The sequence below is a fragment of the Monodon monoceros genome, unplaced genomic scaffold (genome assembly GCF_005190385.1).
Source record: "Monodon monoceros isolate NGI ecotype Baffin Bay Population unplaced genomic scaffold, NGI_Narwhal_1 Super_Scaffold_1, whole genome shotgun sequence".
Lineage (NCBI taxonomy): Eukaryota > Metazoa > Chordata > Mammalia > Artiodactyla > Monodontidae > Monodon > Monodon monoceros.
The window spans coordinates 71,410,351-71,426,432 of NW_021703765.1; the positions used below are offsets into that span (position 1 = coordinate 71,410,351).

The 16,082-nt window shown below is 35.8% G+C and overlaps 1 protein-coding gene across 3 annotated transcripts in view; it reads right to left on the bottom strand.

Annotated features, from left to right (window-relative positions):
* Positions 1–16,082, bottom strand: part of NAA25 (N(alpha)-acetyltransferase 25, NatB auxiliary subunit) — a 62,607-nt gene that overhangs the window by 28,734 nt on the left and 17,791 nt on the right. For all 3 annotated transcript variants that reach the window (XM_029224217.1, XM_029224203.1, XM_029224210.1), the window contains 5 exons: positions 14,838–14,950; positions 7,860–8,067; positions 6,947–7,036; positions 2,973–3,153; positions 2,177–2,276 (listed from right to left, as the gene is read on the bottom strand). In XM_029224217.1, coding sequence (XP_029080050.1) covers positions 2,177–2,276; positions 2,973–3,153; positions 6,947–7,036; positions 7,860–8,067; positions 14,838–14,950 — 692 coding nt within the window. The remainder of the gene's footprint in view (positions 1–2,176; positions 2,277–2,972; positions 3,154–6,946; positions 7,037–7,859; positions 8,068–14,837; positions 14,951–16,082) is intronic.

Consider the following 16,082-nt stretch of genomic DNA (forward strand, 5'->3'; position numbering starts at 1 on the left):
TGTGTGTGTGTGTGTGTGTGTGTGTGTGTGTGTGTGTGTGTGTGTGTTGTTTTCAAAACACTTCTTCAGACACAGTATTTGTGGGAAGAAAAATTAAAGCTTGATTTTTATTAGTATAAAATAATGTGCCTTTATTGACCAATTCATGAACAATATAGTTCTTCTAGGATACTGGATGACTGAAAATTGGAGTAAAACCAAACACCAGGCTTGGATTAATCCCTTATTTACGCCCCACATCCACATCAAGCTATTTGAGAAACAAAAGTTTGAAAAGGATTCTTCACTATATCAAATGTTTACTTAACCTCTTCCTTAGAAACACAGTAATCAGAGCCAGAATAATGAGATTTGAAATACACTTTTCTTTTGATTTTTTCCTCAGTTAGTGAAACTTCTTGAAAACAGAGAAGGGCAAGCATGGATACTTTTTTTTTTTTTTTTTAATTTTTATTGGAGTATAGTTGCTTTACAATGTTGTGTTAGTTTCTACTGTACAGCTAAGTGAATCAGCTACATGTATACATATATCCCCTCTCTTTTGGATTTCCTTCCCATTTAGGTCACCACGGAGCACTGAGTAGAGTTCCCTGTGCTATACAGTAGGTTGTCATTAGTTATCTATTTTATACATAGCATCAATAGCGTAGATATGTCAATCCCAATCTCCCAATTCATCCCACGCTCCCCCATTCCCCCTTGGTATCCATGTCTATGTCTCTATATCTGCTTTGGAAACAAGATCGTCTATACCAATTTTTTCAGATTCAACATACATGCATTAATATACGATATTTGTTTTTCTCAAGCACAGATACTTGAATATACAGTGAAAACTCACAGATTTATAACTCAACTGCCCACTTATGCTAAGAGATTTTAGAACCAAGGTTCTAGAGATGCCCTTCTGACAGTGAAGCCAGGCTAGCAGCTTCTGAGCAATATGTTTAAACGCTGATGCCCACTTCTGTCTCTCCCTGATCAGAAGCTAGGGCACAAAATGAGGTTTGAACAGAGATACAATCACTGTTGGGAAGTGGAGCCATGGGTGGAAAGGGATAGAGCTCAAAAGCCAACTGATGATGCAAAGATCACAACCCCGTGCTACACCAGCCCTCTAGGCCATGACCTGAAGTGTGTCAGAATATAATCATTGCAAGATGAGAACAATAAACCTATATTCTATTGGTCAGAAATGCTTTTGCCCTGTCCCAGCTTTCTATTTAACACAAGCCTAAAGAATTAGATGGAAGATAAATTAGGTATAGCAGTCATATTTACAAAAGGGTTTTTTAAAAAATCCTCATGAGTGCTTTGCCAAGAAGAACCTCAGAAACCAGCTTCCTTGCCAAGTTTCTTAGCTGCTGTCAGACCATGAAAAATGGAACACTATGGGCAGATACCTGGCATGGCGAAATTCCAGGTGATGAGTCTTAGAAGCACATGAGAAGCAAGCAGGTAGTGTGACCACTGTAGAGAGGCACCTTATCTCCACATATGTTCCTGGGTGGTTTTACATACCTCGACTGAGTAGAGACCATATAGTTTTTCCACAATAACTTCTGCTTAACTGACAAGTGGAGATCACATCTGCTTGCAGTGAAAAATATGGTGCAAATCCCATCCTTTCATTATGGCACATAAAAGCTCTATCTTATTTATTGTTACTTTAAAAAACATACTACTGACCTAAGTTTCTTAAAGTGTCCTGAATTGGTCAATTTTATAATTGTAAGAAAAGATAAGTATACTCTGTTGATAAAGAACATGGTGGTTATCAACTTCAGAAAGCAATAAAAGTAAGCGAGAACAACTGCTATCGCAAAATCATATATGGCATCCCAGGCTATACACTCTTATGGGCTATTTCTTATACCCTTAGAAAGTCTCTTAGAGATTAAAACACAGACCTAAGAGGCACTTCATATTCTGCTAATACCCAGTTTTAAATGCACCTTCTCATGGATTCTATTAAACATACCCTTACGAACAACCACAAAAACTCCTTACCTCTACCTAACAGCCTTGGCCAGTAAGCTATAGACTAAGGGCACATGTGAGTACAGCGTGGTGCACCTTAATATGTGTACTTGTGACCCGAGGGAAGACGCTCTCTGAATCATGTTCTTTCAGCAGGCCAAGACCATATTAAAAAATAAAATTTTTTTTCACTTACATCTTTCTGGTTGGAGTGGAAAAACCTGAGCGCGAAGTTACAGGACTGGGATGCAGCAGCATACTGACCTAGGGATTCGGCATATCGGGTCAAAAGGTAACTAGGTCGGAAGGAAAGAAAAAAAAAGGTTATACCTACCCACCTCTAGTATCAAATACTACACTTCGAATTACTATGGTAGAAAAACAGCTAGGCATACGAAAAGTTAAAACATGCGGCCATAGAAATGATCTAATTCACAGAATCAAATTTTAAAAAACAGCAAAGTTAATTCAGTTTTGTGGGAGACCTAAAGCTCTATGCCATGCTTTCTTACACTCAGATGATTAATGGAACACAAGTTGTTAGAGAACAGAATATTGTCTTCCTAAAACAGCTCTACAGGACACAGAGAAAATACCCTTGATTCATCACAAAGAATAGTCAAAATACAAATTCAAAGGATCTCTGGGGTCAACATACAAGTGTCAACCTCAACTGCAAGGCAGAAGTAAAGACTTGAAAACAATGTGTGCTAAGAAAAAGAGTTCAAAGTATATAACTGTTACCTGTATCTGGGGAAAACTTTTTTTTTTAACCATTTCTAAATTGTACACATTTGAAATTACCACAAAATGCTGAGAAAGATAAAACTCTTTCTGCTTTGCAATGGGTCATAACATAACAGGTGATTAATCTACAAAGCTTAATACCGGGAACAACTTTTCTGCTAAAATCAAAATGTTAAGAATTCCATATATGAGGACCCCACACTGCTGTAGCTGGCTGCTCATTATTCAGAGTATATACTACCAACCCAATGGTGTCATGCTGGATATGCTTAGCATCAAGGCTGGAATACAGATCCACCACCGGTTCAAATGCCCCCAGCATACAGTAGATTCGAACAAGCAGCAATTTGAATTGAGCATTGGAAGGGCTGTGAGTTAGTCCCTCTTCCAGCAAAGTCAGGGCCTGCCACACAGCGGTCTCATCACCTAGAACCAAAATATAACAGCATTATCCACAGACCTTGACAGCAAATGGGGGTTTCTCAAAACTAAAAAATAAAAACTAACTGACACCATCACCTCCCCTAAGTATTCTAAGGATGTGGTTGGGTGGCAGAGAACAAATTTTAGATACACACCTGTAACCAAAATAGGGAATTTCCCTGAAAAGACAGTCCCTCAATAGTTACCTCAGTTCTTAAACCTGCATCTGCAAAAATGATGCAAACTTTGAGCTGCCAGGTCTTAAAAGAGAAGTCTGGAATCTCACAGGATCCTAGATTCTGAGAAGAGATGGACTTTGAAGGAGAAGTAGAATCCACCAACTTTCCCAGTACAGGATTTTCTCTACAAGACCCCAGACAGATGCTTTCTCTTGACATCATTTTTCTTCCACATGTAACTCTACTAACAGATGTCAACTAATATTTGAAAAAAGAACTGCTCAATAATAACCAAACTAAAATGATACACATTTTTGGCCTACTAAAATTCAAAACGTTACATGCATCAATATTCTTAAAGAAAAAGTAATTTCTCTTTTATGAAATTATCTGAAGAAAATAATATGAAATGCAGATAAAGCTTTATATACAAAAACATTCACTGTACTAATAATGGGGGGATGATTAAGTAAACTGTAGTTACACCCACACAGGGAAACACCATACAGCCATTTAACGTTAACAAGGAGTTTTTAACAGCAAGGGAAAATAATTATGCAATAATGATCAGTAAAACGTACAGAATTCAAACTAGTATGAAGAGTTCATCTCAAGTATTTAAAACATTCACAGAGAAAGAGAGAAGGAAATATGCAAAAATGTTAGTCTTTTGGAAGTTGGAAAAGTGAGATTAAAATAAACCATTTGCCAAATTTTTACGAGCTACTTTTACAGTTAGAAAAAACAGCTAAAATAAAAAGCTCCCCCCCCCAAAAAAAAAGCTCCATGCACTGAGCTTTTAAAATTATATGCTATATGCTTTTTTCCAAAAGAAACAAGACATAACCAAAAATTGGGGATTTAGATAAATATCATCCATAATCCTACCCAAACTACGTAAACCACCCATGATCTACTCAAACTACCATTGTGATTAATGTACTGCTTTTGAACTATCAATTATGTATACATAACATTACTATGTAATGTATCAATTATAGCTCAATAAAACGAGAGGAGAAAAAATGACATCCTTCACTCCCTATTTTATTTTTGCAGCACAATTTTACACAGTAGTAATCATGGCATACACCCGATTTTGTGTTTTCCCATGTTGCTCCCTGCTCTTCACAATCATAATTTTATTTAATTCAACACTCAGTGACCTAAACTCTGCAGTAACACTAGATATAACACCCAAAGATAAGAGTCATAGGTGGTTCCAGGCCTCAAGAGGTTCAGAATTGAGTAGAAGAGATAGTCGGACAATTATAGATAATAGATAATTTTTTAAGTCCTACTTATTCAAGGATAACCAATATCAGAATTTTTTTTAAAAACTTCTTGAAGATCTCTTTTAAATGGAAACAAAATTTCAAAGTAAATAGTAAAAAAAGGTTTAATTTACACTTCTGAACTATTAAACCCAACATTATGATGACATTTATCATCTTATTTTATTTTGCAAAATTTAGAATATAACTACAACTCTATGCCAAATCAAAGAGCATCAAGGGTTGATGAGGATTTGGGGGACAAAATTTTTTAAATCAAATTTTATAATATAACAAAATGATATAATAAAAAGATATAAGATAAATTCTGGGGATATAATGTACAGTATGGTGACTACAGTTAACCACACTGTACTGTGTATTTGAAAGTTGCTAAGACAGTAGATGTTAATAGTTCTCATCACAAGGGAAAAAAAAGTAGCTATGTGAGGTAATGGACTTTAACTAAACTTATTGTGGTAATCATTTTGCGATATATCACTATATTGTATACCTTAAACTAATACCATGTATCACTATATTGTATACCTTAAACTAATACAATGTAATGTATCAATTATAGCTCAATAAAACTAGAGGAGAAAAAATGGCATCCTTCACTCCCCATTTTATTTTTGTAGCACAGTCATAAAGAAATGCTTTTTTGCAAAAAATATTTGAGAGCATCATCAATTTAACCTTAAAATGCTCTTCTTAATCCTGTCACATTCAAATCAGTCTCTTTCAACATCCTCACCAATTTTCTATACATTTCTAATTTTTGTCATATCCACCTTGAACAATGACTATTGTTCCAGCCTACAACTGGAACATTCAACATCACTTTCACTGACTTCAAGAAAACTTGCATCTATATATATATAATATCTAGAACTTCCCATGTATTTGCACTGTATGATTTTGGACAACCCACCTAACTTCCTTCTCTCTGCCCTGTATTTCCCACATCTGTAAAACTGTAACGATCTTAACTGTATTGTTACAAGGTTTAAAATTAGCTAATTCATATAAAACACTTTCAAGTGCCTGATGATCCACAACTGTTAACTGTTATTACTATTATATGGTCAGATATCTTGCTCCAAAACCAAGAGATTAGCAAAGCCACAGTCACTAAGAGCAAGAATAGATGCCAGGAATAAGTGGGGAAGGGTATGAGTAGGGGCCAAATTACTAAGTAGTCAGTTCATTAATGGTTTTACATTAAGATGACTTTTACAGCCCTATGCAACCTCCTGAATGTGGGGTTCCAGATACCAAGTACTCTGATGAAAAGGATTTCATCCCCATCCCCGGTACAATACAGTATAACAAGTACTATCATATGGATATACACAACATCCTACAAAAGTTCAGAAGGGGCATAAAATCTGCAATGAGGAAGGGGGTGAAATCAAGACAGGCTTGTCAGAGGCACTGTTTGAGTAAAAGTGAGATGAAGGAGGTAAGAAAGTTATTTCAAAGAGAGGTAACATGATGTTCAGTGATAGTAGCAAAAAAAAAAAAAAAAAGTAGATTCAGGGCCTTAAGTACTAAGAATCTGGAGATGTAGACAGACACTAGATTATAGAGAGCATTGTAAACCATCCTAATAAGGCTGATCTTTATCCTCAGGAAAATAGGGCATATCTGAAGGATTTTAAGCATGAGGAAGATAGTATCAAAATTGAGTGCTTGGTTAAATGACCCATGAGGGCAGGGTTGTGTCTGTCTTGCACAGCACTGTCTCCCAGCCCTGTTTCTTCTGCAGTTTATTCTCATGAATAATATGCAATAAGTAGCTAAAGTTATTTTTTCTCAAAAACTGCTAATAAGAGAAAATGTCAGAAAGTGAGACCTAAAGAAAAGGCAATCTCAGTACCATCTGCTGAATCATCCTTCTCTTGCTTAATGACTCATGATGCTTCCTTTACCATGCAGTATATATTTGTCTTAAATGGGCTAATCTGAACTATATTCCAAAAAAAGTGTATTTTCCTATATAAACTGAAGTGAACAAAAATGGCTATTTCATTCCATGGACCCATACATCTATATCTGAATCAGTTTCTCTGTATTTTAATTATTGTAACTTTGTAATAGGTTGTTTACTCACTATGCAGAAATATTTTAAAACAGAACAGATATCCACTGATTTAAGATTATCCTAATTACAGAGAGGAGGATATTTGGAGACTTTGGTTCTTCTAGAAGCACCCTGGAGAAGGGCAAGGAAGAAAAACCTAAAAGCATAAATCAAATTCTTGGATTATATACTTAGTCTAAGGATTTATAGTCAACAAAAACAAAGAGTAAAGTTAAACTGAAATCACTGCTCTTTACCTGTTTCTCTCCATATATCAATAAGCACATGGACAGCAAGGAGACAGTAATAGTCTGAAAATTGCAATTCGGTTTTCAAACAGGATTTCCCTATAGGGAAAAAAAAAATCATATCTGTATTTTAAGATTTGTTCAATTATTACTGCCCCAAAGGAGTTTTTTTAAAGCAAGAAAGTGACAGGAGGAAGAAGAGAAAAAGAGGAAAAGAAACTAATAAGAATGGAGTAAATACCAGAAGAAAAATATAAGCCATGAATCAAAAGAGTCAAAAGAAGGTGAGACCACACTCAGCTGGAGCAGAAGGAAGGGTTCCAGAATAGAGGTGGTATTCCAAATGGTCCCAAAAGGAGAGCAGCAAGATTTGGAAGGAGGTTTTAGGTGAAGAAAAGAACAGAATCCAAGAGCCATGTACAACTAATGTAATATTATGCTCATTACTTCACCTAATTTTTTAGAATACAGTTAGAGAAATACTAATATCATCTAGTCAGATAATTTATATTTTATCACACATATCTAAGCAATCTGAAGATCATCTACTTCTAAACTAAATATTTATCTCACAATTTACAATTCTTTTTGGTCATTTACACAGTCTATATATTTAGAATATTAAGGCCTATAAGCAGAAAATATGACAATTATCATAAACTCTGCAATTCATCTGAGCCCCACTGTGATAAAGAGTTGGCTGGCCAGATCAGGAAGAATATGGATATCTGGGAGCCAATTATAATTTTTAAAACTCCAAGCTTAAGAAAGGCTTTGCATTTTATTACCTGGATAGTGTTCCCACTTGACAAAATATTTTCCTTGCCAAAAGCATTACAACAGCATGCTATGAGAGATAAAAAACTAACTTCTAAATCTTAGCAGATCAGGGAACTACTGCACATTTTGAAAGGCTGCTCACCAAATTCTAGTCCATGCTGGTACCTTAACATCAATTCTCTGACCACACTCAATTTCTGATTTTTATCCATCATGTGGTACAAGCCAAGTAACCTCGTCAGCTGCACCACACACAAATGTTGCTGCAGAGCTCTGATGTCAGCAGGCAGTGCCAGCTTATCCTCTGTTGGTGTTGACAAAGGAACAACTCCAAGTAACTGATTAATAAACTGCAAAGTTGAAAGAAAAAAAAGAAGTACAGGTCTCAAAACAGAACTAGTCTTTAGTAGGCCACAATTAACAAATACTGAAATGGTCTAGAAAAAGGTATCAAGAAAAAATACAAATTAAAACCCCTTTAGTATACCACTTTCTATCTACCAAAATTGCCAAAACAAAAACACTTCTAACAGCACACAGTGCTGGTAAAACTCCAGTGAAACTGGCACACCCATTCATTGCTGGCCAAAAGTATTATGTTAATACCATGTAGTATATGCACTAAAAGATTAAAAGAACTGTGAAAATGTTTCCTAAATTACAATACATTGACATAATATGTAACGTAGCAACGAAAAAGTTTAATTAGGAAGACTGTAAAAAGAACAATTACCCCAAAACAAACCTATTATACTGATATACTACAAATAAATTCTTAAAGGAAACATTATACATTGAAAGGAATGGTTGTCCTGTCAATAGCCTTAAATTGTTCTTTTGATTAAAGCTTTAATTTTGAGATAATTATAGATTTGCATGCAATTGTAAGAAATAACACAGTTCCTGTGTACCCTTCACCCAGTTTTTCCTAATGGTAACATTTTTCTTTCTCCTGTGGCCGTACCGCACGGCATGTGGGATCTTAGTTCCCTGACCAGGTATTGAACCCATGCCCCCTGCAGTGGAAGCATGAAGCCCTAACCACTGGACTGCCAGGAAATTCCACCCCAAGGGTAACATCTTGCAATAAAATGTTTTTAATTCTCTAAATTCGGTATAAATTTTTAAGAACACCAGTTCCACAACCAGTACAGTTGCAATATTGGCAGAAGTGAGAAGGGACCCCTGCATCGCATACAGGGTGTCTGTTTAAACTTCCCACATGGTCGTATACTATACTCTTCAGCTGTTAGGATGTGAGAAAATGCTTGGGCAGCACGAGTCTGGGGTTCTAAAAGGTGTTCATGGACAGAAAGTGCAGCCAAGGGGTCACAGGCATCACCCTTGTGTCTTCCCTATATTTTGTGATCCAAAACTAATAAATTATTTTTAAAGCAAAAAAACCCAGTTCCATTTACACATGTATTAAACACAGGCTATTTTCACTCCCTTCCAAGATCCTATTAGGATGACAGTAAAGAACAAAAAAGGAATCAACCCCAAAGGATCAAGAACATGTGAAGAGATGACAGCAAATAATAAACATTAACAAGATTTCAAAAGATAAAAAGCAGAAGGGCAGGTGGTAAGTAATAACCAATGTACAGGGCCAAGAAAGCTGAAATCCAACAGTATGAATCGGGAGACCACCAATAAGCAGCAAGCCTCTTCCAGCCACAGAACCTTGGAAGACTCAGAAATTAAGGGCAAGAGGTACGTCTGAAAGCTAAAGTGCTGGTGGGACTGAAACAGAAGAATTTGCTAAATTCTAAGAAATTAGACCCCTCCCCAAGCTCACTGACTGACTTCCTAAACCCAGCAGAAGCCACGGGTTTTCTTTACCCCCAGGAGATACTGAACCAGAGACACTGTAGACTCAAGGGGAGAATGGAACAGATCTATTACCTCATGTTTCAGAATACACTAAGAGGAGTTTTAAACTTTTATGGTTCTGTCAGATTGATTGGGCTGAACTGAACAAAAAAATATTAACTCCAAGAAAGAAAGTTAAGAAAGGTAATCTCCACGTACAAAGTGGCTTAGCTGTGAATATTTAGTCATTAAAATATAAATACTGCATAATTACTAAACTATACTGGGGGAAAAGCAGATAAGGGGAGAAGTGGGATGTTATGAACGAAATTATTGCCTTCCACAGTAAGATACCAATAGATGAAGACTATAACTGGAAAAATAAACAAATAGCTAAATAAGCCTATAATTTAGAAATATGGAGTTAAATAACAGAAGAAGCAGTTAAGGGTTGAAAGTGATTTGCCTGTACAGAGCCAGAATCAGGGCTGGAGAAGGCAAAGAGCTGCAATTGTTTTTCAATATAAGCCTTGTAGCACTATTTGACTTTTTCAATTTTATACATGTAATTTTTGGAAACAAAAATTAAATTAAAATAAAAATCCTACTCAACATGCAGTTTCACATCTGTAATGACTTTACTTCAATTTTCTACAATTGTGTGAATTTTAATTATTATGATCAGATAATCACATTTGTAACAAAGAAACTGTGGCACTAGTGTTCATGTTTTTGATTAAGTACCTATATAATTTCTATTGCCAGCTCTTCCATTCTTGTAAGCCATTTTATATACTAGTTATGTTTATTATTAAGGCCTTCTTTATTGAATGCTAAAGAATCTTCCAAACAGGTTTTGTCATGAAACAATACGTTCATTTGCTATTCTAGTCTGTACAGTTTCACTGCTACACAAAAAGCTTCTTTAAAAACTGGAATTATTTTATTGTTAGCTTAAAACCCCAAGGCAAAGGAAACAAAATATAAAAACGTCTCTATGGGTGAGCCTCTTCAGGATAACTGGGCTCAATGGCCTCCTCTTAGGGGCCAGTCCCATTTTAGAATGCGTCTCCTAATTCATTGGGACAACAGTTCTCAGTCTGAACCTTACTCGGACAGTTTGCAATCCTCTGACAAACATACTGCTGAGTGGCAGGATTTTTAGCTATTGAAGTCATCCTACATTTAAAAAGTTGTGGCAGCAAAATTACCCCTCTCAATTAAAAATTTACACAGGACTACAAAACTCACTGCAACAGCTTTAAATCCTTTGTCTCACTGAACAATGACCACCTCATCACTGCTAGTATTTCACTATTTCTAGAGGGTTCCTCCCAGTAGATTATTAGTATATGCAGTCACAGAGGTGATCTAAGATTTTCAAACATGCCAATAAAGTAGAGCTTCTGGTACTAAAATTTATGCTAGCAAACCTATATGAATCTCAGCGAAATGCGATATAAGCATTCCTCTAATGCTTTCCCATCATTTGATGCTTTAACTTACAAGACAGTAAGCACTATAAAACATGATCAATCATTCCTTACCTTAGCACTTAGCACATAATATGTGCGACAAACACTTAGTGAATGAATCTCTCCCACGTGGTTTTATTTTCTGCTTAAATCCCTCCAGTAACATGAAACTCACACACTGTGTTTTTTAGAGAATTGTGACTATAAAAAAGATCTTTCTCTCACTGAGCCAAATTCTTAATTCCCTGCAACAACTTCTTGCTGGCCCTGTTCTCTTCCCTCTTTTACAGGACAGCTTTTCAAATTATGAGAAATAAGGTACTCTGTCATCACCATACCAAACCTATCTCTTCCACTCAACCATTTCTCTCTCATAGGCTTTCAAGTCTTTCTATAACCCAGAACCCTCTTTTCTGGATATGTTACAATTTATCTAGAAAACTTCTAAAGCTTAGCCTGTGCCCTATAAGCACAGCAACCCAAGAACAACTTTTTCTAAACCAAAGTGAACAATGGTAGTCATTTCAGAACCCAGTAGAGACCACTGGCTCCTTAACAGTTTGGGAATGCACTGCTCCATCTGCCCTAGATGTGTAACCTCAAGACTGCCAAAGTATCAAGTGCTGGTGAGCTAAGGATATGGTCACGAAACAAATACTGTAGTCATTGCCACTGTGTTCCCATTGAGTTTCACTCATTCCATATGGGGATGACAGAGTCTTTCTGGAAAAACAGGTTGTGGTAGCCCTGTGATAGCAAGACTTCCAACATTCACTAATTAGAGTTTTTTATGAGTAAAGCTGACCAAAGTCACAGACTCTCTTGATACATATCAGTATTTCTTTACATGATGTTGATATACATATAATTGATTTACATTGATTCTATCACATCAAAAACTCCCAATAGATGACAATTAACTACAATACGGTACCCAGGCTTAGATCCCAGAAAAGAAAAAGGACATTAATGGAAGAGCTACAGAAATATAAATAAAGTCTAGAGGCCAGTTAACAGTAATGTACCAAAGTTAGTTTCTTAGTTTTGACAAATATACCACTGTAATTTAACATGTTAATGTTGGGGAAAGCTGGGCGAAGGGTAGAGTATAACCTTCTTTACTATCTTTACAACTTTCCTGTAAATGTAAAGTTATTCCAAAATTAAAGGGTTTTTTTTCTTTAATTTTATTGAAGTATAGTTGAGTTACAATATTGTATTAGTTGCAGGTATACAGAAAAGTGATTTAGCTATGTATTTTTTTCAGATTCTTTTCCATTATAGGTTATTACAAGATATTGAATATAGTTCCCTGTGCTATACAGGAAATTCTTTTTATATATTTTGCTATAGTAGTCTGTATCTGTTAATCCCATACTCCTAATTTATCCCTTACCCTTTGGCAACCATAAGTTTGTTTTCTACATCTGTGAGTCTGTTTCTATTTTGTAAATAAGTTCATTTGTATTATTTTTTAGATTCCACATATAAGCGATATCATATATTTGTCTTTGTCTGACTTACTTCATTTAGTATGATAATCTCTAGGTCCAACCATGGTGCTGCAAATGGCAATATTTCATTATTTTTTATGGCTGAGTAATATTTCACTGTGTATATATATACCACATCTTCTTTATACACTCATATGTTGATGAACACTTAGGTTGCTTCCATGTCTTCACTACTGTAAACAGTGCTGCTATGAACACTGAGGTGTGTGTATCTTTTCGAATTAGAGTTTTCATCTTTTCTGGATATATGCCCAGGAGTGGGATTGCTGGATCATATGGTAGTTCTATTTTCAATTATTTAAGGAAGTTCCTACTGTTTTCCATAGTGGCTGTACCAATTTACATTTCTACCAACAGTGTAGGAGGGTTCTCTCCACACCCTCTCCAGCATTTATTATTTGCAGACTTTTTGATGAAGGCCATTCTGACTGGTATGAGGTGATACCTCATTGTAGTTTTGATTTGCATTTCTCTAATTATTAGTGATGTTGCACATCTTTTCATGTGCCTGCTGGTCATCTGTATGTCTTCTTTGGAGAAATGTCTATTTAGGTCCTCAAGTTTATTTTTTTTTAATCCCTTAGATTTAAGAGTCTCAGACTGCTTCAGCAAGAATGAATCATGATTTGACATAATCAGCAATTAACTGCTACAGTTTTGAGCAAATCAGAGACAAGATATTAAAAGGAAAGTCCACTGGACTTCATCAAACTTTAAAACTTTGCTCTGAGAATTCCCTGGCGGTCCAGTGGTTAGGACTCAGTGCTTTCACTGCCGGGGCCTGGGTTAGATCCCTGGACGGGGAACTAAGATACCGCAAGTTGCATGGCATGGCAAAAAAGAAACAAACAAACAAAAAAAACCTTTGCTCTGCAAATGATCTTGTTAAGAGGATGAAAAGACAAGCTACAGACTGGGAGAAAATATTTGAAACCACATATCTGACAAAGGACTTGTATCTAGAATATCTAAAGAACTCTCAAAACTCAACAGTAAAAAAACGAATCAACTGGAAAATGAGCAAAAGACACTTCACTGAGGAGAAAATACAGATGGCAAATTAGCACAGGAAAAAATGTTCAACAGCATTAACCATTAGGGAAATGTACATTAAAACCATAATGAAACATCACTAAATGGCTAAAATAAAAAATAGTGACAACACCTAATGTTGATGAGGATGCAGAGAAACCAGATGACTCATACATTGCTAACGGAAATTTAAAAGATAGAGTCACTGTGGAAAAGTCTGGCCATTTCTTTAAAAAACTAAATGTGCAGCTACCATAAGACCCCACAACTGAACTACTGGGCATTTTTCTCAGAGAAATGAAGACTTAGGTTCCCATAAAAAAACCTGCATACAAATGTTCACAGCAGCTGTATTTGTAATAGCCAAAAACTGGACATACCCACATGTTCTTCAACAAGTTAAAGGAATCATGGTACATCCATACCATGGAATATTATTCAGCAATAAAAAGGAATGGACATCGTACATGTAACAACATGATGAATCTCCAGGGAATTACGCTGAGTAAAGAAAGTCAATCTCTAAAGGTTATAAATAATATGATTCCATTATATAACATTCTTAAAATGACAAATTATAGGAATAGAAAATATCAGTAGTTGCTGAGGGAGAGGGATGGGGAAAGGAGGAGATACAGGGAGGTGGCTGTAGGTAAAAAAATGTAGGGAGCACATGGAGGGACCCTGGTGGTGAAACTACTATGCATCTTGTCTAGGTGGTGGTCACATGAATCCATACACTATATACGGCACTAAATATACACACACAAACACACCACACATATACACACAAATGAATGCATGTAAAATTGATGAAATCTGAATAAGGTCAGTGGATTTTATCAATGTCAGTTTCCTAATTATGACACTATACTATAATTATGCTAGATCTTACCATTGGGACAAAGTGGGTGAAGGGTATACAGATCTCTCTGTATTATTTCTCTTACAACTGCATGTATATCTACAATTATCTCAAAATATATATATATATATATATATACACACATACATACATACATACACACACACACACACACACACACACACACACACACACACACACACACACAACAGAAGAAGCCAATTATCTACCAGGGGCTTATTCTCATTGCGGCTCAACTTTACAAGAAATCATGCCTTTAATCTGATAGCACCTAGACTACTTGGCTTGATAGCACAATATCTTGATATCTCATGTTCACCACTTTCACCCATTTTAGAAAGGAAACCCAAACACTTAACCTAGTTGCAATAAATACAGGTACCCAACAGAACTCTGCTTACTTTTGTACACTGTGTAGCAGGCAAGAGGTCAACAAACACCTTGAGGTCTGTGAAACAACAAGGTTTATCCCCAAACTTTTTAAAATACTGGAACATTAATTCTTCTGGATCACCTAAGAGAGAGGGGGGGGAAATATCACTAAATTATTCATGGACTGAAGCAATCTCTAATATAAGTGAGAAGTCTGACTTGAAAAACATTTATTTCAATTAAATGAAAATTTTGCTTGAATGAGAATGAGGATGACAATGAGGGCCGGAAGATAGCTTGCCAGTTTAAAAATAAATACTAAAAAGGAGTTGAATCTTGAGAACTCAGTTTACCTGTTATTACACTGAGGAAATGTGAAGTTTTTCATTCAATTAAAGTTTAAATAGTTTAAAAGTTTTCATTAAAGTTTAAAGACAAGTTTATATGCAAACATTAAACAAACATGCTTTTCTCCACAACAGTTCCTGAACTACTTAACAAATATTAAATATATGTTAACTAAATGAAAGGTAGTGTTTGTTAACAGGCACACCAACAGAAGAGAAAATAAATGGGAGAACCACGGGCCAATAACTCCAAAGTCACTCACTATGGAAAATTTAAACCTGGATATGCAGAAAGCTACCAATTCATTTTATTTTTCCTCAAATTAAAAATAAAAATAATAAAAGTAAAATACTCTCAAATTGGACTAGATTTAGGAAGGAGAGATTTTTAACAAGGTCTCTGTAAGATTTTAGGTCTGGGCTCCTGCTCACACATTTCTGGGAACAGAGATTTCATGGCTTTAATCAGATTCTCACATGCCTCTGTGATCCAAAAGAGACTAAGAATCACTCACTGGTCTGGTAAAAAAAAAAAAAGAAAAAAATTTTTTTGTGTGTGGAGACAAATTTGTAAGATTCACCAATTTGTAAGATTCAGGCTGGTGAGAGAGAAGAGAAAGACAAGGGATGAATATAGGAAGTGTGAAAACAGATCCAAGTAGTTTTATATCCAGCTTTGGAAAGAAAGCAACTCTTTTTTTTTTTTTTGGCTACATCAGGCGGCTTGTGGGATCCTAGTTCCCCGACCAAGGATCGAACCCAGGTCCCCTGCAGTGGAAGCACGGTGTCCTAACCACTGGACCATCAGGGAAATCTGAAGAAAGCAATTCTTTGCAATATACTTTAACAATATTTTGCTGAAGGTCACATAAAAATTTTCATTTGCAATTCTAAAACAAACACCAACTAAAGTAATTGAGGTAGACC